Source organism: Fringilla coelebs, assembly GCF_963513975.1.
Source record: "Fringilla coelebs genome assembly, chromosome: 2".
Taxonomy (NCBI): domain Eukaryota; kingdom Metazoa; phylum Chordata; class Aves; order Passeriformes; family Fringillidae; genus Fringilla; species Fringilla coelebs.
In genome coordinates this window covers 90,383,844-90,409,713 of record NC_140029.1, presented here as the reverse complement: position 1 = coordinate 90,409,713, position 25,870 = coordinate 90,383,844, and the positions used below count along the sequence as shown (strand labels likewise).

At 40.9% G+C, this 25,870-nt stretch overlaps 1 protein-coding gene across 1 annotated transcript in view; it reads right to left on the bottom strand.

Moving 5' to 3' along the window:
- Nucleotides 1-7,905: 7,905 nt before the first annotated feature.
- The window catches only part of MAN1A2 (mannosidase alpha class 1A member 2), a 134,128-nt gene continuing 116,163 nt past the window's right edge, over nt 7,906-25,870 (bottom strand). The window contains exons 11-13 of the mRNA XM_084201354.1: nt 22,037-22,209; nt 14,763-14,878; nt 7,906-12,300 (exon numbers count right to left, since the gene is read on the bottom strand). Of these exons, the coding sequence (XP_084057480.1) occupies nt 12,168-12,300; nt 14,763-14,878; nt 22,037-22,209 (422 nt within the window). The 3' untranslated portion in view covers nt 7,906-12,167. The remainder of the gene's footprint in view (nt 12,301-14,762; nt 14,879-22,036; nt 22,210-25,870) is intronic.

Sequence of the window (25,870 nt, the reverse complement as noted above, 5' to 3'; positions counted from 1 at the left end):
ATCTTTAGAATCGATTTTTTTCTTTTTTAAAGCTTTGGCTCAGTTCACAGGCTTTGTGCAGAATAACAATGTGAAAAGTTATGGACGGCCCCTGTCATGTAGGAAACCAAAAGTGCCAATTGTTTCTTGACCTGAGAAATCTGTCACTTCTACATGTAGATGTAATAGATTACAGTGGCTGTAAAGCTAATTTGGGAAGTGGGAGCACACTTGGGTACATTCCCAAAGAACAACTTCACCACTCCTTGCCATGACCCCTGCAGGCTCATGTAATACTCTTCTCCCTCCTGAAAGCTCTCCATCTGCATCTCCATCTCAGTTCAAAATCCACTGGAAAACTGGAATTCGTGTATGGCTGTGCAATGGATTTCTTACTCAGACCAGTGATTGCTATTTCTAGACATTTCTCATTCACAAAGCTAAACTTGTCTCATTTCTTAAATAAGACGTGTCTCTCCAGTGCTGGCAGCAAGCACTGAATATTAAGCAGTTAAGGATTAATCTGCAAAAGGGAAAAGAACATTAATCAAAAATAAAGATTTATTAAATCTCCAGCTTGATCCTATAACAGGTGCCACTCAAAATGCTTAACATGCATTGTGGAACACCATCAAGACAGAGAAAGATGGGGATTTTTTTGCTGCCTAAAATGTGGAAAGACAATCCAGAAACTTGAAAGGAAACAAAATACATGTGGGCAAAAATTGCTTTGAAGGAACTGATATACTTGGTAATCATCTCATCCTTTCAGGTTTTTGTTCGGTTTTTTTTTTTTTTTGTAAAAAGAAAATAAATTACAGGAATGAAGCACCTTTAGCTTCTCTATTTTCTTTTTCAAATATTCTTGCACCTAAAATTTTTTTTACGTGGTGATTTCATCAGAAACTAGATATACATTTTTCTGATAATCCCGCATGCAATTCTAGTTATACATTTAGGTTTAATTTATCTAGACCAAAAGCACACTGGATTTCTTACATGCACTTGGGCTTTCTACATGCTCTATTTGCAATTTATTTGTGCTGATGGCAGAAGGAGCGCTGCACACTCACCACTAAGTCCAAGAAAGTTCACTTTCAGGGGGGAGTTTCTTGGAATTGATGTCTCTTGTCTACAGGGCTCTTGAAATAACCTCTGGCCCACAGGTGTTGCTGCAGCAATGGTCTCTCTGGCCAGCCAGAGCAATAATCAAGAGATGAAAAGTGTTTGATCCCAATCATGGCACGGTAGTTTTGCCTGTACAAAGTGGTTGAGGCAGCCATTCTGCAGCGTTCAATTTCTGCTGTTCTCCAGGAACTTTCCCTCAACCCCCTTAAACGTATTTACAGAGAGGAGGGAGTTACTTTTACAATGGCCTCATTTAATTTGAACTCTCTGTTCCTGGCATTGCTATAAATGAGGGAAAGGAACCAGGACAACTTCCCAGCAGGCGCTGGATGGCCTCTCGCAGGGAGCTCTGCGATGAACAGGGAGCTGCCGGCTCCTGCTGCAGGGCACCGATCCCAGCGGGGCTCTCCTGCCCGCCAGTGCCCCCAGCCTCCCCTCGGGCTGTGCGAGCCCAGCTGGCACCAGGGGCTGCTGGCCAGGGCAGAGCTCCCTGCCCTGATGGGCCGGAAAGGAGGGTGGGAAGGGGCCACGGACACACCTGGGAGAGGTCCCGGGATAAGGAGCGGATCTGCCTTCGGATCTCGGCATCCTTTCTCAGGGAGAGTTGTTCGTGGCGAGGGATGCCCGGGAGCGGCCGCTGGGTGGGGTGAGCGCCGTGCAAACCCGCGGCTCTCCCTGCGCCTCCCCTCCCGCAGCTCCCGGGAGAGGGCACAGCGGGATCGGAGCCCGGGATCAGGACTTGCTCCTCGGCGGCATTTCCTCCGTTTCTTGGAAAGGGAGGAGTGCACGATTCGGTAGGACTGATGCTTTGCTCGGCACAGCTTAGATCTGCTGGCTCTGTTGCTCTGTGCCGCTTGCTGCCACAAGATGGTATCTTCAGCGATGCTTTCCCCTCGCTTGCTCTGCAAAGCCCAACTTAACATTCCGACCGCGGAGTTTCTGTCTTCACAAAGACTGCGCTTTTATCACAAAAAACACAGTGCGAGGTTGCTGGTGCGGGCTGCCTGCTGCTGGGTACGGGGGATCCAGACAAACAGAGACAAATGATCAACCCCGATACATCACAGAAGTAAGTATTCATCCCACCTCCTCTCCTGCTAACATTTTTGGGTGCTTTGCAACCCAAGAAAACTCCTCTTACTAGTCAAAATTTCTCAATGTCACTTCATGGGAATGACTTGATACGTGTATTTCAAGAAAAGGTCTCAGGTTCATCCTCTGAACACTGCTCCAGTGGGAGTGATGCCACGCTTAGCTGTGACAACACTAGAACTACAGCACAGCTGAGATAGTGTCTGGAAGATGCTTCCAAAACCAGAGTGTCACTGTCTAGCTTTTTGTTCCTGTCTGAGAACAAATTGGTTAATGCACTGGAAGTCTGCTGGGTCTCTCTGTACAAGCAGAGAAGTAGCACAGGATTAAAAAAAAATCCCTCGAGTTTCTCCCTTGCCTCCTCCCTCCAGCAACCCTGCAGCAAGTGATGGAAGAGCTACAGGTGACAGACTCAAGGTCAAGTGTATGAATCCCATTCATTCATTTCCACTTTGGTGTGGAAAAATTATTCTGTCCCTGTGAAGATCAGTGCAAGAATCCTAAAGTGACTCTGAGACTCGCGTTTATATCACAGGGACATTTTACCTGGCTGTCCTGGTTTTGGGTGTTATGTTTTGTACCTGGTTACTGTGAGCCATCTCACTAAAACCAGGATGCTGCCAACTGTTTGAGCCAGAGCAGTCAACAGGATCAATTGCATGGTATGTCTGTGGAACAAAGATCCATGTCTGCTTTTAAGTTGTAAAAAAATAAAAAGCTGTGTTTTCTGAAAAGGAAGTTGCCCTTAAATATCTGTAGCAATGCTCTGGGTGAGCTTAATGCAGGAATGCCCACTCTTGATCATTTCATGATGCTGGAACTTCTGCCAGATTGGAAGTTAAGCCAAGTTTTATTTTTCCTTTATTTTTAAGGGTGGTTTTCACCATTCTGGAAAAAAAAAAAGGTCAGGGCTTGGAAATATTAAACTATGAGTGACACAAAACCTCGAGATTAAATAAAACCCTACAACTGCAGACATGGAAAAAGATCCTCAAACTCATTATTTACAAGCAATCTCATAATTCTTGCAGACTGACTCATCAGTTTTTGAAAAATCAGGCTTGTCAAGCAGCTGAAGTGCAGTCTTTTCCCAACAGGAGCCAGTTAAAATCTCATGGTGACCACAGAGGTTACAGACCCTCCACATCAAGCTATTTTTTCCCTCCAGGAAAAAGGCTCCTCACAGTCACACTTCATGTCCCACATCACAGATGCATTTTCATCCTTTGTATTGATTTTCTGATCTGTTCAGGGCAGACTGCTGTGCCCCCTGTGCCTGGCTGGCTCTGCTCAGCCTCACTGACTCCCCAAACCAGGAACTTTGCACATCCTGGCACGTTAAACACACAGGGGTGGGCAAAGGTTCAGCATTTGGGAGACACTGTGAGTGTTTGACATATGAACTTTAATGTTCAAATGTCACCATTCTGGAGGTCAGTCTGATACTATTATTGAAAACAAATTATGACTTCCAGATTCTGAGCTGACCAGGAACAGAGCACACCCAGCCATATCCTTGCCCTTTCCCAACAGCTCAATCTGGCAAGAAGTTTCTACTGCAGGGGTAAATAAAGGATGTGGGCAGAGCATCTTCCTGATGCAGTGAACAGCACCTGGCACCGAACATAACCTGTTCAGAGGGAACATCTCCAGGGCTACACACTGTGCTCTGTGAAGCCTGGATGTGCTTAACCCATAGACTTCTATTAAGAAATAGCATGAGCAGGATCTGGAGAAAATTTGAGGCAGCATATTGAAAGGTTTTCTTAGGGGACACACTTGAAAAAGCAGCATTTGTGTATTATTTAAGCTAATAAAAAGCGTAACGATGTCACCTACATGTGGCAGTGAATTTTTCACTGTTGTCACTGAACTCATCAAAGCCTGCTTCACAGCAAAGCAATTAATTCCACAAGTTGATGGCTGGTGTGCATTCAAAGATTTGGAGTATTTTTTCCTGTGGAAAATTTCCACTTCAGTTGCAAAATATCTAATGAGAACCTGAAAACCTAACCTTGCTGTGATACAAGAAGCACAGTGTGGGAGTTTGGCATAAGGTTTAGCAGACTGTAGTACTGGTCTGACATAAATGGTTGCTCAAGTTACACTGGTTTTAAGATTTGAGCACACTAACAGCAAGAATCTGTGGATTCCTTGAAATTATGTGCCTGGCTAAAATGTGCAAAATGCATGACCACGTATCATTGCAGAGCTAAGAGAACACTTGCAAAAATGCCAGAGAACTGTCAGGGAAATCCCTTGATGTGAACATTAATTAGTGCAGAAATAGCCCACAGGCATAAAGTGCCTCAAGTAATAACAGGATGCGTACCCAAACAAAGGGCAAGACAAGCCATCTAGAACTGGGTGCAAAAAGAATTTAAATACATGCAACAGAGAGTATCATCTTCGGAGATTCTCTCTTGAGGGTAGTGATGATCTTCCCTTATTTTGGTGTGTAAGAATTACTGCACAAAGGACTCTTTGCAGACTGTACTACTCCTTTGTTTTAATATAATATTCTTAGTTACTTGGGTTTTGTTTAGTAACAATCTTTAGATCAAAAGAGATTGGTGTCCCTCTGTTGTTAACACTGTGCTCCAACACGCTGCAATCTGTTTCTGATTTCTCCACAGAAAATCCAGTGGTGAAAGGTCATTGGATGGCCGTGTTAGAAAACTTAATAGGAAGTCTTTTGGTGAATTTCTATTCATCATTACTCAAACAGCATAGCAAATGTGAATGAGTAACTCCCATCCACGAAGGGCTTTTTGCTTCCTGATTCCATGGCATTTTACACTCACCCTGCCCTAGAAAGAGATAACAGAGCAAAGGAAAGAGCTTTTGTAAATTCAACCCTAGACTTAGAGAGCCCACAGGAGCTCTGGAAGGAACACAGGACTGCAAAGGACCTCCTACATCCTTGATTCAGATTCATGAAACTGCATGCAAGCACACAACATCACCCTTTTATTCAGCAGATAAACATGTTTTCTACTCCTAGGATTTCACTGTCAGAAATTATTCAGGCGTCACAGGTATCAGTTTTTGTGGGGCTTTTGTGCAAGGTTTGTCCTCCAGGAAAAAGGGCTTTTTTCTCTCCCAGGCTGACCAACCACTTAATGTGTTGTGGACAGCAGGTATCCCCTCTGTTAATCTTCCACTTTGCCAGGCTGAACTCCTCTCACCTCTCCTGATGCCAACTCTCCCTTTCCCTGGTAAGCCTCAATACTCCTGTCTCCCCTGAGACAAGCCCTCCTGACTACAGGTGACCAGAACCACAGAGCACATCTCAGAGGTGTTCGTTCACTCATCTCTGCACAGCTCTGACATGCTTTTTGTGTCATCAGAAACAGCCTCTCAGCACATGGATGCCTTGCCAGCACCATGAGGCTCCTTGGCAGAGCTTGCTCTGCTCCCTGACAGCCGCTATTGATTCAATAAGGGACTGGGCTAATTCCAGAGAACAGCCCTCCCCTCCATGGATGTCAAGGCCTATTAAATACCAAGATAACCACCTATGGCTCAGGAAGCTGCAGATCACTTCAGGGTGTGTTTGTGAAGTATCAAAAGTCACTTTCCTGCTCTTCTGTTGGAATTTGCTCTTGATTAGAGTTGAGTCAAGATAGGAGGTCAGACAGACCTTAGTTTTGACTCAGCACAACCATTTTAATTTTCACTTGGTTTTTTCACCCTGCACTGGTGATCTGTGTATTATGGCTGACTTTTTGTTCCATTTTTTCTGTTACTGATTTCAGATTGACAACATCACAGACTACAGTGAAATGTTTTGCTCCTCATCTCAGGAGGAACAACTTTGCATTTTCACTCTTTAAACCTCTTATTTCTTCTGCTGTTCCAGGCCTCAGCATTATCTGATCCTTCATTCATTGACAATTCTTTCTAGATTTTTCTACAAACAAATTCTTCTTACCATTACAGACAGACATCATATCTGTCACTTGGAAACCACCTAAGAAAGCAAACAGTGACAATATTGGTACACATGAACACACAGTGCTTTTCTCTTCCTCCCCAAATTCTTCCCTGAATTTTTACCTGCAAGTAAGTTTGGCTATATGAGTGACTGCTCTTTCTCAAACCATTTCTCATGGGAGTTGGCTCAGTCTGAAATATTGTCAAAAAGACTCTTGCTCTTCATATTAAATAAAAGAAAAGCAAGCACACCATCACCAGCCTTCACACATCCCACACGTGAACCAGCACAGATAGAGTAATGCTTCCTTTCCAAAACCCACAGAAAGCCTATGTCTTTGCACTGAGAGAAGCCAGCTCCCAGAGCTACAAGACAAAGGCTAAAAATAACCCATTAAAGGATTAATTTCAGGATTTTTAAATACAGCTAATTAATATGCATAGGAAAGGCACACGGTCTCCAGGAAGGAGCGCACACAATCACAGAGTCTGCAAGGGAAGGGAGGGGGGGTGGGTGACATGCAGGCAGAGTGCCAGCGGAGAGATAAAAGAGGATATTCCCTATATATCCCTTGGGCAGAGAATATGCAAAAGAACGTCTGTTTCAGAGGAGGTGGGAGCAGAGGCGTGAAGCACTTCACTGTTGAAGAGGCACAGACAATGCAGCGCGACCACAAAGGACAGGACACACCTTGCTACCCCAAGTGAAACCAGCAAGGTGGCTCAGGGGCTGAGGACACCACAGGGAGATCAATGGATGCAAAAGCTGCCGCTTCGGAAGCGACGCTGCAGTTGGGAGCTGGGCGCAGCGTGAATGCGCCAGTGCAAGAAGCTATGGAGCAACGGCTGGATGAAAAACTGGATCTCAAGGTGGATGGCATGGCAGTACACCAGGGGCCAGGTGTTGCACTAAGTTATGGCACTTTGGAAGCAATTTCTACTTATGATCATTGTTATCAATCATTGCATCCTGAAAACAAGGTACCACGTATGAGCAACATGGGTGACGTCAGACAGAAAGGATTATCTACAGTTAATGTGAATCAGAAAACAAATCTGGTTATTCACAGGCTGTACTGGAAGAAACACAGCTATAGCAGCGCTTCCAGCGAATTTCAAGGTGCAGGGGGAAAACAAACTCAGTTGAAGCCACATACCAGTTTCCAACACTTAATTGGAAACTTTTTCCATTTCCCAGACAGCAGAGGAATGGATGGACAGACTTTATTGCCCAACTCACTGGCTACTGAAGTCTCAAGAAAAGCTGGGGGTTTAACCTGGTGCCTTAATTATTTAGTACCACTGCTTGTCTGCCTGACACTTTACCCTCATCGAAAAGGATCTTTGAACCTTTTAGCCACCTTCACAGAATTTGAGAAATGGAGAGAAATCTCAAACTTTTGTGAGGTTTGGTGGCTTTCACAATGACACCCAGGAAGAGCCTCAAAGTGTTGTGCATGAAGCTGCATCTTGAGAGCCATTTGAGCACTACAGGGACCTGACAGAAGCAAGTACAGGGATTTAATTGTGCAACAGGGGGTCTTGATACATGTTTAAGTTGACAAAGTCCTTAGTGGAGCTGCAGGGGAAAGAAAAGTTGCAGCACCACCACACCTTTGGAACAGGGTCAGCTTCACACTTCAGTGCTACGGGATGCTGCTTTTGGAGGCAAAGGACAAAAAACACACTCTCTTCACTTAAAGACATTCTTTATTCAATCTTTTTTATATACAATATTATTTTTTAATCTGTAAAAAGTACATATGCAGGATTCCAGGTCAGAGGCAGAAGGTTTCACCATCAGAAGATAGACTTTTGCCCTTTTATTATTTTGGAGGAAAAAAAAAATCTGTCAGTTTTAGACAAAGCAAGAATAAAGGCAGAATGCAAATCCAACTTCCACCAAGCAATTAGGATTAAAGGCAACAATTCACTGTAACAGGTCAGGCTGTCTCCTCTGACTTTGGTGGTTCCCAACTTTCCTGGGCAATTACAGAGCGGGTTGTTAGAAGGCGCTGACAGCTGAAGCAGCTCGTGCTTATCATCTCTGCTACAGCTTGCACACAACTTGCAAAAGAGCCTGGGCTTCCTCTTTGTATGGCAACTCAAACTCTTGAGTCAGAAGACTGTTTTCTCAAAATTCAAGGAGTGAAAGAGGGATGTCTTACTCAGGGTGACCCAACTACAGTATGGATTAAGAGCTCATTTTCATTTTTCTCTGGTATCAAGAAGCCTGTTTCTTATTTGTCCCCTTATAAACATGGGCTAGGCTTAGCAGTGTAAATACCAACAGGGCTTTGCTTAGGGGGTGCACCTCTAACCTTAAAGGATGGCATTACAGGGACTGTGCAATTATTGTCACCTTTCAGAACCCAGGCCATATTCAAATCTTGTAAAATACTGTGGGGGAATATGTCAGTGTTTGGGAGCTGGAACACAATGATCCACAAATCTGGAGCAAAGAGCTGAAGGAACAGCAAAGGTGTGACTGGCAAATGGAACTACTTGCTCTTCCTTCTACTCCAGGGCACGTGCTATTTTCTAGACTTTCCTTGAACATTCAGTTTGAAGGACTATATTGTGCAGCAAAATTAACCCTCAATGTCATTCAAGGTTTTTTTTAATTTCGAGGACAATGCTAAGAAGTTGACTTCTTGACTGCAGGACATGCACAGCTCCAGGGTTTTTAATGGAAGCTGCAGAAATCTGGCCTCTTTGAAAAGTCAAGCTCTAATTGCTAGAAAAAAAAATTACTGCTAGCAGATCCTGACCAACAGGCAAATTTGAGGCCTGGATTAGGAAAAGAACCATACATCCCTGTTTTGACTGCATGCAAACAGGAAATAGACAATTTTGGGATTTCCAGGCTCTTGCCCAAATCCAGTGTGCCAGAAATGGACATGATTTTCTGTTTTTTACTTCATTCTGTAAGGGGAGAGGGTATTATAGAAGTTTAAAATGGGACAGCTACCTAGAGAAAATGAGGATTGTTTTGTTAGAGAGTACAGTGCAAGACTCAGAAACAGCTAGGACTAAAAAGTCATTTTTGTGCTTAAATTTACACTCTTATCTTCAAGAAAGTAAGACAGCAGCAACAGAATGAAATGGCAACATTCTACTGTACCTTATGTACCCAGAGGGAAAACAGTCTGAACTTTGGGTTGCACATAATGCCATTTTGCAGATCAGAACCTACTTTTCTGTGAAGGACTCAGAAGGAGGGCACATCACTTCAGTTAGAAGTTTCAGTATCTGTGGTGCTTGGTAATTAAGCATGTACCTCAGCCAGAACCCATAACCTCCAAACTCTGCTTGATCTAGGAAATCTCAGGATGAAATTTATGAAAGACACAGCAATTAGTCCTTAAAATGCATTGTTTTTGACAGACTGTGCACATCATTAGCTTCTGGAGGAGAAGGCCAGTTGGTATTTTAAAGAGTGATGGAGAATAAACTGACTGTTATTGGGTAACTGGAAAACAAGAAACAAGTGTCCTGTATTTGGTACCTGCTGCTTATCTACACAAAGAAGAAATAGCAGTACTGTACATCTGCTTTGAGAAGAACACCATCCCATACCATGAAATGGTTTAGTCTTCAATTCAGGCATTCCTGTGGCAGTAAGTTAACCCACTGGGAATCATGGAGAAGTTAAATTTAAAGGGTTCCTCTTTAATTCACAAGAGGGGGATGGAGGAGGAGAAGCAATTTTGCTTTTTCTGGGACTCCTTGACATCTCTCTGAACAGACTGGCAGCCATTCTACACCTGCATTTACCAGGAGGAGTACAGGGATAGGTCTATGGGGCAGAAAGTGCTTTTATTATTTTTAATTCTTTCTTTCTTTCTTAACAGAAGGCCTGCTTTTCCTCTTTCTTCTATATACCCAGAGACATGTAGGAGAACAAGGCAATCGAGTGCAGTTTTAAACTAATAACAGTTCTCATAGGATCAGAAAAACAATTTGAAAATACAGCATATCTGAACTTGAGAAAATGAAAAATTACTAGTTCTTCAGTAAGTCACTGAATAATAATTAGAAAAATAAATTAATGTGGGGCCAGTAAGAAGAATCCATTTATTAAACTATTTCTAATTTTAAATAAACAATTACTGAAATCAGTATTATTTACTATACCAATTACTTTATAAGTTCTCAAATTATTTTTAGGATACTGCTGCAAATTACAGTAACAAAGTAACTGGTATTAAGGTACAAACATTGAGACTGAAACTTTTCCCAAGCCCCATGTTTTCCTCCTCTTAAACTAAAGTAACTGTCTAGAAAAAAGCATCTGACAGCATTTTTGCTTAGATCATATGATGATTTCTATATCTAAGTTAGTGACAGAGACAAACGAAGAGTAATTTTGAGGGGAAACTCTATAGTCAGATGCATTATAACATGATAAAGAGAAAAGTCTTTTTATAAAAACTTCCTTTAAAAACATTTTTGAGGAGGGAAAATAGCACTCACTCCCTTTAAACCTGATGCTGTACTGCTGTAGCGCACTGAAGAGTTCTCTCACTTGCTTCACTACAAAAACATCATCAAGATTTTTTAAAGACTCAACCTGTGCAATAATTAGGAGGGAAACCTGCACCTAAAGGCTGTTTGTCAGCAAAGGGGCCAGTCACCATGGCAAAAAGATTTGAGAGCTATATAGGGGAATAAAAAGAATAGTTTGAGCTTTAAGGGCTCTGAACAACAGTAAAAGGGACTGAGAAAGACAAAACTGAAAACATAAAAAATCGGAAAAGATGAAACTTTTTTTTAGCAAATAAATGAAGACTGAAAAAGACTCCATTTAAGGATACTATCCAGCCCAGTCATGAAGTACTTGAAAATACCCCATGCATTTAGCAGCATCATAAATTAATGAAAAGAGACTCTTCAGTTTCTTTTTCCAGTCACATATGAGAGATGTTAGGCTGCTTCCAAAGATCATGTTGGATTTGTACTGGAGCACTCAGAAGAAAAGCAAGTTTTGTAAAGTAAATCAAAGGCAGTTTTAGGCTTCTGTCAGACACCCATATACCTGCAGAGAAGGTTATGTGAATAGAATCCAAAGAATTAAATGTACCAGACTGTGTACAAAAATAGAGAGCAACAAGCTCTCACTGCTTAGCTCAAGGGAAGCTACTTTTAGTTCCATACACTGCATCCTCCTATATAAATCATTAAACAGTTATGCTCATGTTGTCATCTCTGTTTATTTAGTTAAAAGAACCACGACTAGGAGGAGAATGTTTTTTTTCCTGTGACAAAATTTGTGAGGAAGGGAAACAGGCTCCTTCCTACTCCTGTGATATGCTCCAGACTCTGACTGAGCTTGCCAAATGAACTAAGCCCACTCTGCTGACAGTGAACTACAAACCAAATGCTTACTAATTGTTTTTTTCATTTTGGATATAAGCATTATTTTGAAAAGGGAAAATGAGGAGGCAATACTTTTTGTACTTTAGGTCTAACAGATAAGAGGCTCTGAGAATGGCTGTCAGTCTGGACAGATGCTCCTTAGAAAATTCAGACAGGTACAGAAAGAAATTCAAATCCTGATGCTGCTGGTGCAGTGGCGTTGCTTTGTTCATGCCATCATAAAAAAATTTGAAAAAAAGAAAAAAAGAAAGGAAAAGAAAACCTAGGTATTTGGAACCCACCCAATCTGAAGGTGACTGTGTGTTGTTCCTTGCAACAGCAAGCAGCAAGTTCCTCTCCCTGGATGGGAAAGCCTCTTCTTTCTCGTGCTGCTGCATTAATATTATCTGTAGATTCCATGTCTCGCCAGGGTTCAAAGCGTGTGAAGTCTCCGTCCTGCAAAAATCACACTCACGTGTTTTGGTCATGTATAAAACAGAACTTTAACTTATTTATATGTTGAAGAGCTTCATTTCCCATGCCAATACTTGCTTGACTCGGGGGTCTCGGTTTACCAAGTGTCTGTCTGTCTCCCCTCCTGCTAAAGTCTCAAGTGGTCCATGTAAACAAAACAGAGCTGAAAACAGTCTCTCCTCCTCTTCATAGAGCTGTTTTTATCGATATGCAGGATTTCCTGACAGTGTGGTGTTGGCTAAATGTAAAACAGGCAGAGGATGAGCTTCTGTGTTAAAAACCCAGTTGTCTAATGGTAGAAGATCATCATTGGAGAAAAGCAGATACAAATACCTGGACAAAAAGAGAGAGATTAAAAACATGGGTATTAAAGCAGAGCACAGGCAGGCAGGAGCAACAGACCATCTTCAGGCCTCGCAGTTCAGCAACTACAGCTATAAACAAATTACTTGCTTTCAATCTTTGTACAGCACACACACAACCTTCCCTTTTATGATGATCTGAAGTCATTTTTATTATGATCAAGCCCTTCAATGAAAAGTTGTTATAAAGACAACATTTTAATATTTCCAAGAAACTTTTAGTTTTTGAGTCTCCCTTCGAAGACCTGCAGTGTAAAACAAACACCAAGACACAAGTGTTTGGGGGACAGGAGAGCAGAAAGGTTGTCAAAAAGCTTTTCTTAATGAAGCAAACCCACTTGGAAATGACTAACCCTCTTTAATCCAAACCAAAGATTTCGTGGCAGCACAAGAGAAGCTACTCAACCATGGCAGGTATCTGATTTGTCATCACCGTTCTGGAAGCTGGTTCAGCTTCTGGTGAGAGGAAATGGGACAATAGATTGTGCAGAGGGTTTTCGCAGATGTTCAACATTATAACACAATGCAGAGGACATGAAGCATTTAACAAAATAAGGATTACTGGACATATGCAGAGAAAAAGTATTTTGTTGTTTCTTTTATTTTAATGCACATTTTTCAATGTGGCTGTGCCGTAACTCTGTAGGACGTACTGGTAGTAGGGATCTGTCAAAGTTTGCTAACACAACAGCTAAAACTCAAACGACATTTCCCTTGTTACACCTGGATGTGTGAGTGCAAGCACAACAGCATGGGTGTACAGGATCTCTCATCTCCTGCTTACTTTCCTGCCATCCAGAAAAAGACAGCCCTGCTGCACTTGACAAGGAAAGGGTGTCATTCCCATTAGTGGACTCTGCCACATCCAGAATGCGCACACTTGTTCTGCTGCTCCTTCGCTCTCTCTCCAGCAGACACTGGACACTGGGAGTGTCTGCTCCTTTCAGCCCTGTGTCTGCTCCTTTCAGCCTGATCAATTCTTCTGCTGCCTTTATTTGCCAGCTCTCTCCACAATCCAGTCAGCGGAGCCCTACTTTTTCTTTCCTTCCTCATCTATTCACTGTTTACAGATAAAAATTTCTTGCAGAGATGATTCAGTTTTGTCACACATATCTCGTCTCCTTCTCCACACTCTTCATTTGTCTTTAAAGCATCAGGCCTTTCCTTTCCTCAATACTTCTGCCTCGCTCTCTCCTGCTGCAGCTCTTCAAGCTCTTTCTCACCACAGCAGCAATATTTCATCTTACTCAAACTCACCTTCCTCACTTGATTCACACTTTTCCTTTGAATAACTTATGCAACCTATTTCTCCATCTTGGTCCTTCCCACTCAACAGGTACCTTCATGCCAGGTACTGCTCAAAACTCTCACATTTGCTGTGTATCTCTGATGAATTGAAGTATCCAAGCAGCAAGAAAGGATAATTGGAACAGTTACCAAATGTGAATTTGAGAGGAATGAATATGCAGAAGTAATCATCAATAGCAGAAAAAACTACAGCAGCTATTGCTTAAGACATATTTTATGCCCCTCTTCTGAGGAACATCTTTGTTTTTCTCATGACATCACACCAAACCTTTCCGTCTTTATTTTTATTCAGGCTATCTCATTGTGAAACCAGTTTCTGGTTTGGGCTATGCCAATTGCCTCAATGTCAAAAACATCTAATATCCAGCTCTTCAATAAACCTCCATTTTGTTCCACAAGCAGGAAATGCTCAAACTAAAATTCAGTAAAAATTACCAAGTTCTTTCCTAGAACTGCCACTATCTTCAATGCTTGCACTGTATTATAACCAGTTACTGAATGATGCATCAGTGAATTTTCAGATCTTGTGATTATTTGAGATGCAGACAGGATTCTGGTGCTACATCAAAAGTCAGCCTTGCCACCACACAAGTCCCTTAGGAGCAGATTTCATTCTCTTATTTGGCTTTTATAGGCAGATCAATCAAATACCATCAGCTCCTGGAGAGGTACTGTTTCTCTGACCTGACCTGTTTGAAACTGCTGCCTCTCTCTTTGGGATCACTGCTTTTAGTCTCCAGAAAATGAACTTGAAGGAGTAAGTGAAATAAAATTAAAGAAGACAACAGAGGACATAGCAGTGGCTGACTTCCTTTTTATAATGGCAACACGAGGGAACAAAGTATTGTGATTACCTGGAGGAATTTGGTAAGGAGCCAGCAGAAGGATAGAATAGCCACACTATCACCTTAGACACCATGAACTTGGAGTCCCTTTTTCCCAGTGAAACATGCTGTGATCCCCGAATTAGACACAAAATCTGCCATTTTCAGGACCTGCTTTCTGTTCCATTTGATGCTCCTAATACTCAAAATCTGTCTTTGTCTCCTTTAGCTACCTGTGGAGCATCTTCTAGAATTTAGATGTGACTTTTTACAGAAAGATGCAGAAATGAAAAGGACTTACTTCAAAGTTTCAGCAAGGAAAAAGCTCTGCTGTACATCATCATATGTAGGAGATGAGGAATACACATCCTTGACACCAGAAAAGCCACCACTCACTCGGCAATACTTGTCAATTGCCTGCAAAAAAGGAAGGGAAAAGACACAGAGAATTTAACTGTAGAACAAAATTTGGAAATTTTAAAGCATCAAGCTTGATCAAAAAAGAAGGTGGTATTTTTGTGCTGCATTTTTCTGCTGTGAATCTCTTTGTTGAAGGATGGACATTAACAGTTTATGCTAAAAAAAAGAAAAATAGGCTGGACATGTACAGAAGTAGCATCCTTTTAGGGTTATTAATGACACCACATCTGGCAAACTGCTACTAAGAAAGTATTCTGGGGAAGAACACTTTCTTTCCTGGGTATTTACTGTTGGCTGATATTGATGACATGACAAGGACTTCATAGACTTTTTCTCTGAGGTCATGGCAGTTCCACATCAATTACATTGGGTAGAACATCCATCAGTCAAATCAATGGAATAAGTGCTGTGATGTGCACAGGAAGGTAACAAACCCTGGAAGAGTCTGAAGAGTTATAGGAATTCTTTGACTGGTAGCTAGTCATGGAGACTTACTGAAAGTAGAAATAAAATACTGTACTCATCTTTATGGACTGTTGATTTCATCCTGTACACTGTTCTAGCTGCTGCTTTCTCCCCTCATCTCCTTCTCCTAATTATGCTATTCTCAGCTGTTTATACAGCTGAAACTCAGCTTGCATGCTGGACTGCAGCAGAGCTCTTTACCTTTAAAACATGGAGTTTAAATCCATGCACATTCCATGAAGGAAGGGGCCAATGGATTCTCCCCCTCCCCAGCTGCAACACAGTACTGTGAAAAGCACAATGGAAGAGGAGGAGACTGGAAAGAAAGCGTTAGTAGCTCCGAGCACCTCTCGCCTACACTTTCATTATTCCACTCGCATGCACGACCTTACAGCACACAAGGATATCAGCCATTAAAACTGGCTCTGAAGAAACGACTCTGAAATGATTCACAGGTTATTTGTGCTTCCCTGCTGCTTTGACTGTGCTTCCTCAGCAGATACCAACTCTTTTAATAGATTCATGCAGGGACAGAAAAGAAGCAGGGATGAAGGAAAATGTTTGTCTCGGGATGTCTGTCATTACCAACGACTGAACACAGCCACCTGTAGCTCAGTAATCTATGATTCAGCCCGATAGCCTTGTGTGAAGCTCCTCTCCACATGGTGCTTTAGGCCCATGTTAATTCTGATTTTTGCTAGTTATACTCAGCAGAAGCTGAGGGGAGTCAAGGCAGGGGAGCAAATAAGTTTTGAATGATGCCCTTTTTATGCAGAGAACATAGATTAAATCAAAACTAACTCTTCAAGGACCTCAGTATTGCCTTTGCGTACTAGAAATACTGGGAGACAGAGAGGAATTTTCCACTGGACAAATGGACAAAGAATGTCAGCAGATGCTGTCACTGAAATCAGGAGGAAAAGCGAAAAGTTGAGCAGGATACCCAGGACAGTAAGTCACAGCACAGCAGGTACTACAGCTGACCTCCTCCTAGAACATACTCTTACCCTGTGAAAATCTGAGACCAAAGAACAATCCAGACTGTACAAAGTTCTTTCAAGTTTCCAAAAAGCAAGGTTTTAGAAAAGCAAGAAGAGAGACTGGCAAAAGGATGTTATTGGAATGGCTGTGGCTGTAGAGTCTGAACTTCTGCCAAGAAAGGTACAGTCTTTCTTGGCAAAATCTAATGCTTGCTGTAATTCCTTAGCTCAAGCACAGCTTTCTCCAAGTTTGGATGGAAATGCTCCGTTTTTTGTTGGAACATGAGTCTAAAAGCAGAAAGTGTCTGCATGAATTACTTTCAGATTTGGTTACTGGTGCAGGATAGGGCTACACTGAGGCTACTCACATGCTGAGAGATGGGTGGACCAGGTTTTCTCTACAGTGAAGAGAAAGATGTATGTGACACATCTAACCCAACAGCACCAAATGCACGACAATCTCTTTGTCTGCATGCTCTTGCACAACAAAAGTGATGGTAGCTACCACATGGTAGCCAAACAACAACATCAACAACACAAAGAACCCAAACACCACTCTCTCCATACAAAATGAAACCACACCAACCAACCAAACAAACAAAAAGAAAAAAAAAATTGCTTAGCTTCTGAAGAAATAATGCATATGCTGTTTACAGAACCATTTGCATATTCATCCCCAGAACTCCTACAGCCACCAGGTAGGTGTTATATGAATAAACAAGAGCCAAAGCACTTTTGCTTTACAGGCAGAAAATGAATTGCCTGCTCTTGGCACTATCCCCTTTTATAATAATGCAGAACATGACCTTGTGTCTGCTCTGAAGCATGGCAAGATGGAGGAGGAAGCCCCAGCGTTTACAACTCCTACCAGTATTCCCAGCATACAGCTTAATCAGGACTCTGGTCAACCAGTCAGCAGCCCTGATGCTGTCTGCCATAGCCTGCACAGGAGAAACCTGCTAGTCACTGTGGCAAAATGAAAACAAGGAATACATGGCACCACTATTAAGGCACCATCTCCTTCCTCCAGAAGAATTAAATCCCCAAGCCAGTGTAAGAGACAAAACTTGCTTATTTTGGAAATTGTAGCTAATGGATAGCACTGAAATCCTCCTCTGTCCTGTAGAGGTCTTATATTTGGGTAACTAAGTGCAAAACTGGTGAAGCCTAGAGAGAGAAAATGTATGATCTATATCAACTTTTTTTTCCTTAGGGTTACCAAGTAACCTTATATCTTCAGAAATTTCTCCTTGGGAATGCAGGCTTGTGTTCAGAATAGGCAAAGGATTTACCCTAGATGATCAGAGTTCTACATAATACAGGTAATAATGCACTGTACAGGAAAAAAGCCTCCAAAATATTGTTTTACAGCTATTCATCCAAATAGAAAATTTTAAAACACGAACAAATAATTTATCCTTGATTCCGAGCTGTACAGAACTTCAGGACACTGGCTGAAAAACTTGGTGCCACAGACATGCTGCTTAAATGCCACCTGAAATTGTCAGTGTTCTGTCTTCACACAGACCTCAGAGCACTTGGTGTAGTGGCATCTGATTTGCCACCAAGATACACTTTCACTCCAGAGCTGAAGACCAGTCTCCCTGATAAAACAATGCTTAATTTATTGCACCACAGAATACAGGGAAGCTCCAAGACAACTGGAATGGTATTAAGGTAATATTGCTACCATTATGAGGCACTGGCAGACTGAATAATTTTCGGATGGCATACCTGATGTTAGTTCCAGTCACTTACAGAGACACATGGATATATATATATATATATATATATATATAAAAGAATTAAAGGATAACTGACACCAATCAGCATGGTTTTAGAGAAAACTATCTTGGTCACAAGCTTGATTTCATTCTTTGAGAGCGACAAATTTGACAAATAAAGGTAACTGCAGAGCTGTAATACACTTAAAAGCTTCTAAGGCAATTGACATGGTATTTAAGATGTTATGAGAAGACAAGGCAGCACTATACCATATAAATATAATTCAATTTAAAATTGACTGACAGTGCTCTAGAAAGAACTGGCAATGCAAAATCATCAGAAAATAGAGCTGCTTCTCACAGAGATCCACAAGGAACAGTCTGAAGTTTTATCAATCACTGCAACACCACTGCTGGCTAAAATGACATACATAAATAACAGCAGACAGTGTAATCTGCTGGTAACTGGGTGCCAAACAAAATGAGTTTCATAAAACCAGGCACATAATCCTACATCTAGTCATCAAGACTGTGGAACTGCAGATCCAGGCTAGCCTGGAAGGTAGAGACAACCTTTGGAATGAAGAGACAATTCGAAGTCTTCCATGGCCACTTAAGACAGTTCAGTCTGAGTTCCTGTTAGGACATTGCTTATTATAATCTATGAAAATTCTCTGGAAAGAAAACATGGGGGAAAGGACATTTTAAAATAGCATAGGAAATCATAGGAAAAGCCAGTGATTGAGAGCTGAAACTAGGCAAATTCAAATGGGAAATGAAACATGGGGTTTTTTAACAGCAAGAATAAATAAATAATGGAACAAACTACAAGAAGTAGTGGATTTTCTACTTTCCTTTATTCAAACACAGAATAGAACAGGAGAATATTGAACAGTATACTCCTGCCAAATACACGTGTCTTGACTCAAAAGTGACACAAATTGAAATTTCAGTGCCTGTAACATACAGGGAGGTGAACATGAACCTAAGTTCTTTGGAAATAAAATCTGATGTGCTTCTAGATTGGACCCCAGCTCCCTCAGTTTCTCTGAGGGTGTTTTTTGTGGCATATGCGACTTTTCTTGACTGTGCCAACAACATGCCCATAAAAACTGTGCCAGTTTCTTCACCAGCTGTCGCACTCACAGCTTCTAACCCACGAAACTGTGAAACCATATTTCTTTTACCTCCAACTTATGTCTGCCTCTTTTCCGTCTACTCTTCTTCTCTAAGTAGAATCACAGAATGTCTTGGGTTGGAAAGGACCTCAAAGATCATCTAGTTCCAACCTCACTGCCATGGGCAAGGATGCCACTCACTAGAAGAAAATGCTCAGGGCTCCATCCAACCTGACCTTGAACACCTACATCCACAGGTTCTCTAGGCAACCCGTTCCAGTGCCTCACCATGCTCTCAATAAAGAATTTCTTTCTAACGTCTAATATAAATCTGTTCTCTTTCAGTTTAAACCATTGCCTTTTGTCCTGTCGCTATCTGCCCACATAAAACCACCATATCTCACTTCTTTTAATAAGCCCTCTTTAGGTACTAGAAGGCTGCAATGATGTCTCCCTGGAGCCTTCCCTTGCCCAGGCTGAACAACCCCAGGTCTGTCCCAGCCTGTCTTTGTAGCAGAGGTGCTCCCACTCTTGGATCATATTTGTGTCCCTTCCTGGAACCTGCTCTAAAAGGTCCACGTCACTCTTGTGCTGAGGACCCCAGATCTGGGTGCAGCTGAGGTCTCATGAGGACAGAGAGCTATAGGTCTTTCCACTCCACCTTACTATCAATCCTCAATTTGCCTGAAGCTGGCCCGAGCTTCAGGTCTTGGCTATTTATTTTCACTGTTAATAGAAGCTCTGATGAACTCAGCAGCCTCTGTGGTGCAGTCCTACTTAGTGAGATACACAAGTCCATAACTCTTAATTGAACCCTTCATTCACACAGCTCAGATTAGTAATTGGCTTTACATGCCTATTGTGAAATGGTGGCTCTTACTGCTTTCAAATAATTAGCCTGACAAGGATTTTAGTAATTTTCTGTATTTACTCTGAGTATCCTCCATGCATATTTCTATAATACTTCAGCCAGCCCCCCAGCACACCATCATCCAATTTGACTGGCCCAATACAATTGAGATGAATGCTGTCTCTTGTGCTAAGTACAGTATTAGGGAGAATTAGCCTTTTTTTCATCAGGAAAGAGATAGAGACCCTGTCACAGGGATTTATGATCACTGAGGGAATGTAAGATTGAACTTCCTGGTTTTTCCCCCAGAGACACTGGATTTGGAGAGATGCAAACAAAACAGGACAAAGCATAGGATTTGCACTAAAGTGCATAAGCTTTGTCAAAAGATATAGATAATAAATTCAAGTATGCTTCAGAGGTTGGAAGGCAAAAGGAAGACAAATTCAGACAGTGTTGTACAACAGCAGTAAGCCAACTGCTCTGCGTGTCACACCAGCTTCTTCTCTATTTATAACTGATGGAATAAAACAGCCAGAGCTGTGTGTGATAGGGAAGAGGAAAAAGTAGTGAGTAGGTGTGAGGAATAAACACAAGAACTTATTATCTATATGCAATGAACAGAAAATTCTGGAGAACAAAAAGCTTCAAGCTTCTGTGTCAGTACGATGGTGGGGTAAGAAAATTCCTAATTGTGGGAAGGAGGGGTTTGCAAAACTATTTATGAAGAAGTTATAAGAAGTTATGAAAAATATTTTATGGCTATGTTAGATAAAGAAATCTTGTATCAAGGTAACAACAAGCAGAAGAAGGCAGTCTGTAAGGATTAATTAATTATTAATTAAGCACAGGGGCAGCTTGATTTACAACTTCAATGGAGGCTTGACAGAAGGATAAAATAAAATCCTACCCCACACACACACAGAAAATTGGAGGCAGTGGAGGAGGAAGGGAGGGTTTGTTTTGAAAGCATTAATGGGAACCAAGATAATGAAAGCAAATGGAGAAAACTGAGCAAAATACAATTAAAACACATGCTTTGCAGTGTGCTTAAGAGACTGATCCTGGCTTGAAAATCTTTACATCTGTAAATTTTTTAACCTATTACAAAGAACCCCACCTCAGCTTCGATCATCCAGCCATAGCTTCTGAAAGGAGCTTGTTAGATCAGCAAGAATTTGTAGTATCTGCACAGGCAAGGAGTAGACTATTAACTTTGTCATGTTAGAAATATGCATAGTTCAGGCAGCAGGGATGATGAGACTCAAAGTTTGATGTTTTGGAGACAGCAGCAATGCATTCTGGAATACAAATGCTACAAATGTGGAATCTGTCTCCAGAATAACATAATTCTGGTTGGAACAAAACAGACTAAAAGGCAAAACCACACTAAGACACAACTGAAAAATACCTGACCTCTTCTAGGTGTTGCAGCTGTGCTGAGGGATGCATAGTAATGATTAGCTAAATATTCTGAATACAGGCATCTCAACAGATCTCTTCCCACCTTTTCTTGATCTCATGCTTTTGGAGCAAAACTGGTTTGCAGCCACAGAATAAACTTACCCAGTCTCCTGGTTTGTATCTTCCTTTGCTTTTCTCTCATCTCCTCTGGATGTAGTCAAAATATTTCATTACTGTCTTGTTATCTTTAATGTTTATTCTCATCTCTGAAACTGGCTTTGAGCTGTTTCCAAAGACTGCTGGAGCAATAGCAGGGAAGAAGAGAAACTCTCGGGGGCTGTGCATTACTGACAACAGTACGAGTCATGACTAGGGGCTTCTGTTTCCACACCTAAACTCATGGGCTGTGTAATGCTGAGTGCACTTCTCACCTGAGCATCTGACTCAGCAAATGCAAAATAGCAATAACTGTGTGCACCCTCATATGCACCCTGGTTTACAGGAAACCGTGAAAATCAATTACCACTCCAAGCGTTTCATTACCGTGAGACCCAAGTGGCTTCAAAGGGGAAATAAACAAAATTAAATGACTGATAGATGATTAATACAGTTACCTGTGCTGCCTCCCAGCCCCACTGCCTGTACTTGGGATCGTGGGTGAATCTCCACATATACCAGTAGGTCTCAATCACCTCTGGCCTTAGGATGTAGTACTTCTCATTCTGCCGTACTGCCACCGCCTCCACGCCACCATCAAATTTAAACGCTTCTGGGCCCAGCTTTAGTGCTGCAGAGGAAACAAACAACCAAAAAAAAGTAAAGGTAAGAAAAAATTTGCTCCATACCAATCTTTGCAGGAAGGATGGGTAGGAGACTGCTTTATCCCAAGCTTATGAAAAAAAAACCCAGAACCTTTAAGCAGTCTCATAAATATTTCCTACTTTTGAGGCCTATAATTTTTCTTATGAATAATTTATCTAATTCCTTTGAGGAAACTACCTATTTTGACAGGACTACAGTAATCCTCTTGAAAACTAATGGAACACTAAGAATATAAACACACTAACACATTCAATTATAGGATAAAATTGAAGTGACCGACATCAGTTCCTTACAAGAAAAAGAAAAAAGAAAAAAAGGGTCAACACAGGTTTTGATGTCCTTTGATCCCACCCAGCACAGGAGGAAAAGATTTTGGCACTAAACAAATAGTATCATACCAAATAACCTGTATCTTTATCCAGACTGTTGCTTTAAGGATGTGCTGTCAGGCCACTGTAACTGATGTGCTGTGATCTTGAAGTAAAGGGTTTACAACTGGGCAGTGAAGTCTTAAGTACACCTGAAAATAAATCTCTGAAATAAGAGATTCACTGTTTTAGCCCTTAAAGGAACCTGTAAAGGCCCTATGCCAGCACCTGGAAGACTACTCATACAAGAACAACACACCTGTGGAATAACTGTCTATAATAAGAAGTTACACATATTTTGTATTAGACAGCTGCACATTGGTCCTCAAATTTATCATTAATAATGTACTCTTATTACTGCACCTTACCCTTTGTTTGGCAGAGAATTTTTAAGTTGCTGAACTCTGAAGCTGCACTCAAGCTTTAAAAATTATCAAAGCAATTAATCATGTAATTCCTATGGGCCAGAGGTTCAAATTAACCAAGGTTTCATGGGTCTGAAAGGGCAACCTTAGAATGCTATAATGAAAAATATGAGCAGCTCTCAGTGCATGCTGCAGCAGAAAATCTCCAGAAGTTCCTTAAACTTTTTGTTTTAAGGGACTATGGCTCTATATGCCAAAAGAAAAGGCATCACGCTGCTTCAGCCACATGAATGGTAAGGGAAACTCCATCAAGAAATGTTTATTGCACTTCTTTCAAAAAAGGCCATTTAATTGGTTTCACTTAAAAAATTAAGTAAATCTGAGTATAAAATGGAGGAGATTAGATACAGAGTTCTACCTATCCAAAATTCTGGGTATAAGAATGGTTATCCTGGACCAGATGGAATTTTGCCTGCTACAGTATCACATCTCCAACAACAGCCAAAATAAGACATCGATGGGGAAGTGGAAGCACCTGTCAAGTAAATACCTTTTTCCATCTTTTCTGCCAGCCTCTACTGTTTTTGAGCTCAAAACTTCTCCCAAACTAGACATAAATTTATTAAGAATTACTGACCACCTATAAAAGTATTTTCCAAGTACTCATCTGGTGCTTCCTTAAATCTGTGTAAGCCTTGAGCATCCAAAACAACCTCTGCTAAGGAGTTCCACATCTCTAATACCTAGTTGATGCAGAACCACTCTCCAATCCCTATGTAATTTTGCAAATCTGATGAATCCTACCTAGAAGGTCCCTTTTCCACCCTGAACAATGCTATTCAATTCAGTTGTGCCTTGAATGGAAACTATTCCATGCCTTTAGTTAATCTTCTTGCCCTTCTCTGCAACTCTTCCAGTTCTACTATATCCTTTGTTAAATGAGAGAGAACCAGCAAATACAGGGGAAAAAAGTGCAGGTGAGATTAATACAGTGACATAATGACTTTTTCTATTTTTCTCTTTCTCATTTTGTTTTTCCTGAGTGCTACTGAGTTGACATTTTCATAATCTCAAAAGCAATTTCCTGAATTGCAACGGTCAGTTAGCACTCATCATTTAATATGTAAGGTTAGAAATAATTTTTTCAGAGGTGCCTCACTTTACAATTAACTACACTGGATTTAATTTAGCAATTTATTATGCAGTTACTCAACCTCATACAGTCCTTGTGTAGTGCTTTTTTTGTTATTATCAGCACACTTAGCTTACTGTTCCTGCCCTTTTCTGATCATTTATATATGCATATGCTTTATTTATAGATAATACATACTAAAATATGAAATGTAAATACACTATACACTTACAATGTATATAATACAGCATACATTTTACACACCTATACACATATATATATATATATTAAATATATCAGAGTACTGTTGGTTAACCAGTATTTATCCATTGCAAGAGTGGACTATTTACCTCTATCCTCTTTTCTATATTATGCCCATTTTCTTCCTCCATGCAGGTACTTGCTGCTTAGATTGTAATCGTTTCACGTCCCTAATGGCCCTTAGCAAAACACTTGTTAAAAAGCCTTTTGGAATCAGAGAAACATCACAGCTATGTTAGTCTTATCCACCAAAGAAGCTGGACTTCAGGCAGTTCTGGTGATCCACCACCTACAGAAACTGAGATGTCTTCTCTTGCTTTGTAGCTTGCTTATGCATTAAACCCTTAATTATTTACTCATGCCTACTCCTAATGCTATTGAGCACTACAAGAAATTAAACTACCCAAGGATGGGTGACCTCTGCATATTGTGATGATTTCACCAAATTCTTATCTGAAACCAAGGATGTAAAATTGATAGCTGACTAAAGAAAAGAAGTTATTACGGGCACAGTACCATTCAGGGGCCGTTCTTCTAAGCCAAGAACCCTCTAAGGCCATTTCACAATGCTATAGTGGTCACAGAAAAATCCAAATATTTTCATATTAATAGCGCTGATAGACTACAGACTAGGCAGCGAGAATAGATGAGAAACAATTTCATACCAGTGCAAAGCTGAACAACCACCATTTAAAAAAAATTTTAACTGACATAAAGTTGACTTCAATGACAGCTGTATTTAGCACTGCCAAAAAAAAGAGCTGATCTTTACACTTTCAGATAAATATACTTCTAATTCTATAAGTATTTTTGAAAATATTGTTGTCTGTTTTGTATGTTTCTTTAAGACTATGATCAATCTAGCAATAAATTTCCTGAAAGTAAGAAAGCATTCATAATTATAATAATACATACTAGGCTCTAATTCATAGAAAATTGGAGGAACAGAACATCCAAGACACTTCTCTTTGAGACTCTGAACTATTCCATCAACACATTGCTATTTCATATGTCTCACAAAAACATGTTATTATTCTCATTTCTTCAGCCTTGCTTGTTTAGCTGCTTACTGAAAGTCTTGGGGCAGAGACAGCATCTACTCATACCCTTGCATATGTCTCAGCTGAAATCTTAGTCATCTGGCTTATTCTGCACTAGAATTGTCACACATAAAAAACCGCTAAAGCTGTACCGTGATTCTGAGGACAGCTCTTGTCAAGAAACTTTAAAGAAATGCAAAAAATTTCATCCTAAAATAAGCTCTCTGTAGTCAGTCAATACTTTACACACTATCAGCTAATGGCTAGGAAAATTCTTATGCATAAAGGATGGTAGAGTGTACTAAAAATACTGTCTGCTATAGATCAGCACACAATGCCATCTATACAGATAATTTTACTTATTTATCTAACCTCTACAATACCTATGAAAGCTGATTATTCAGATTGATTTGTTAGTTATTTTCTATCCTTTCTATTTCATTGGACTTGTTTTTTTGTT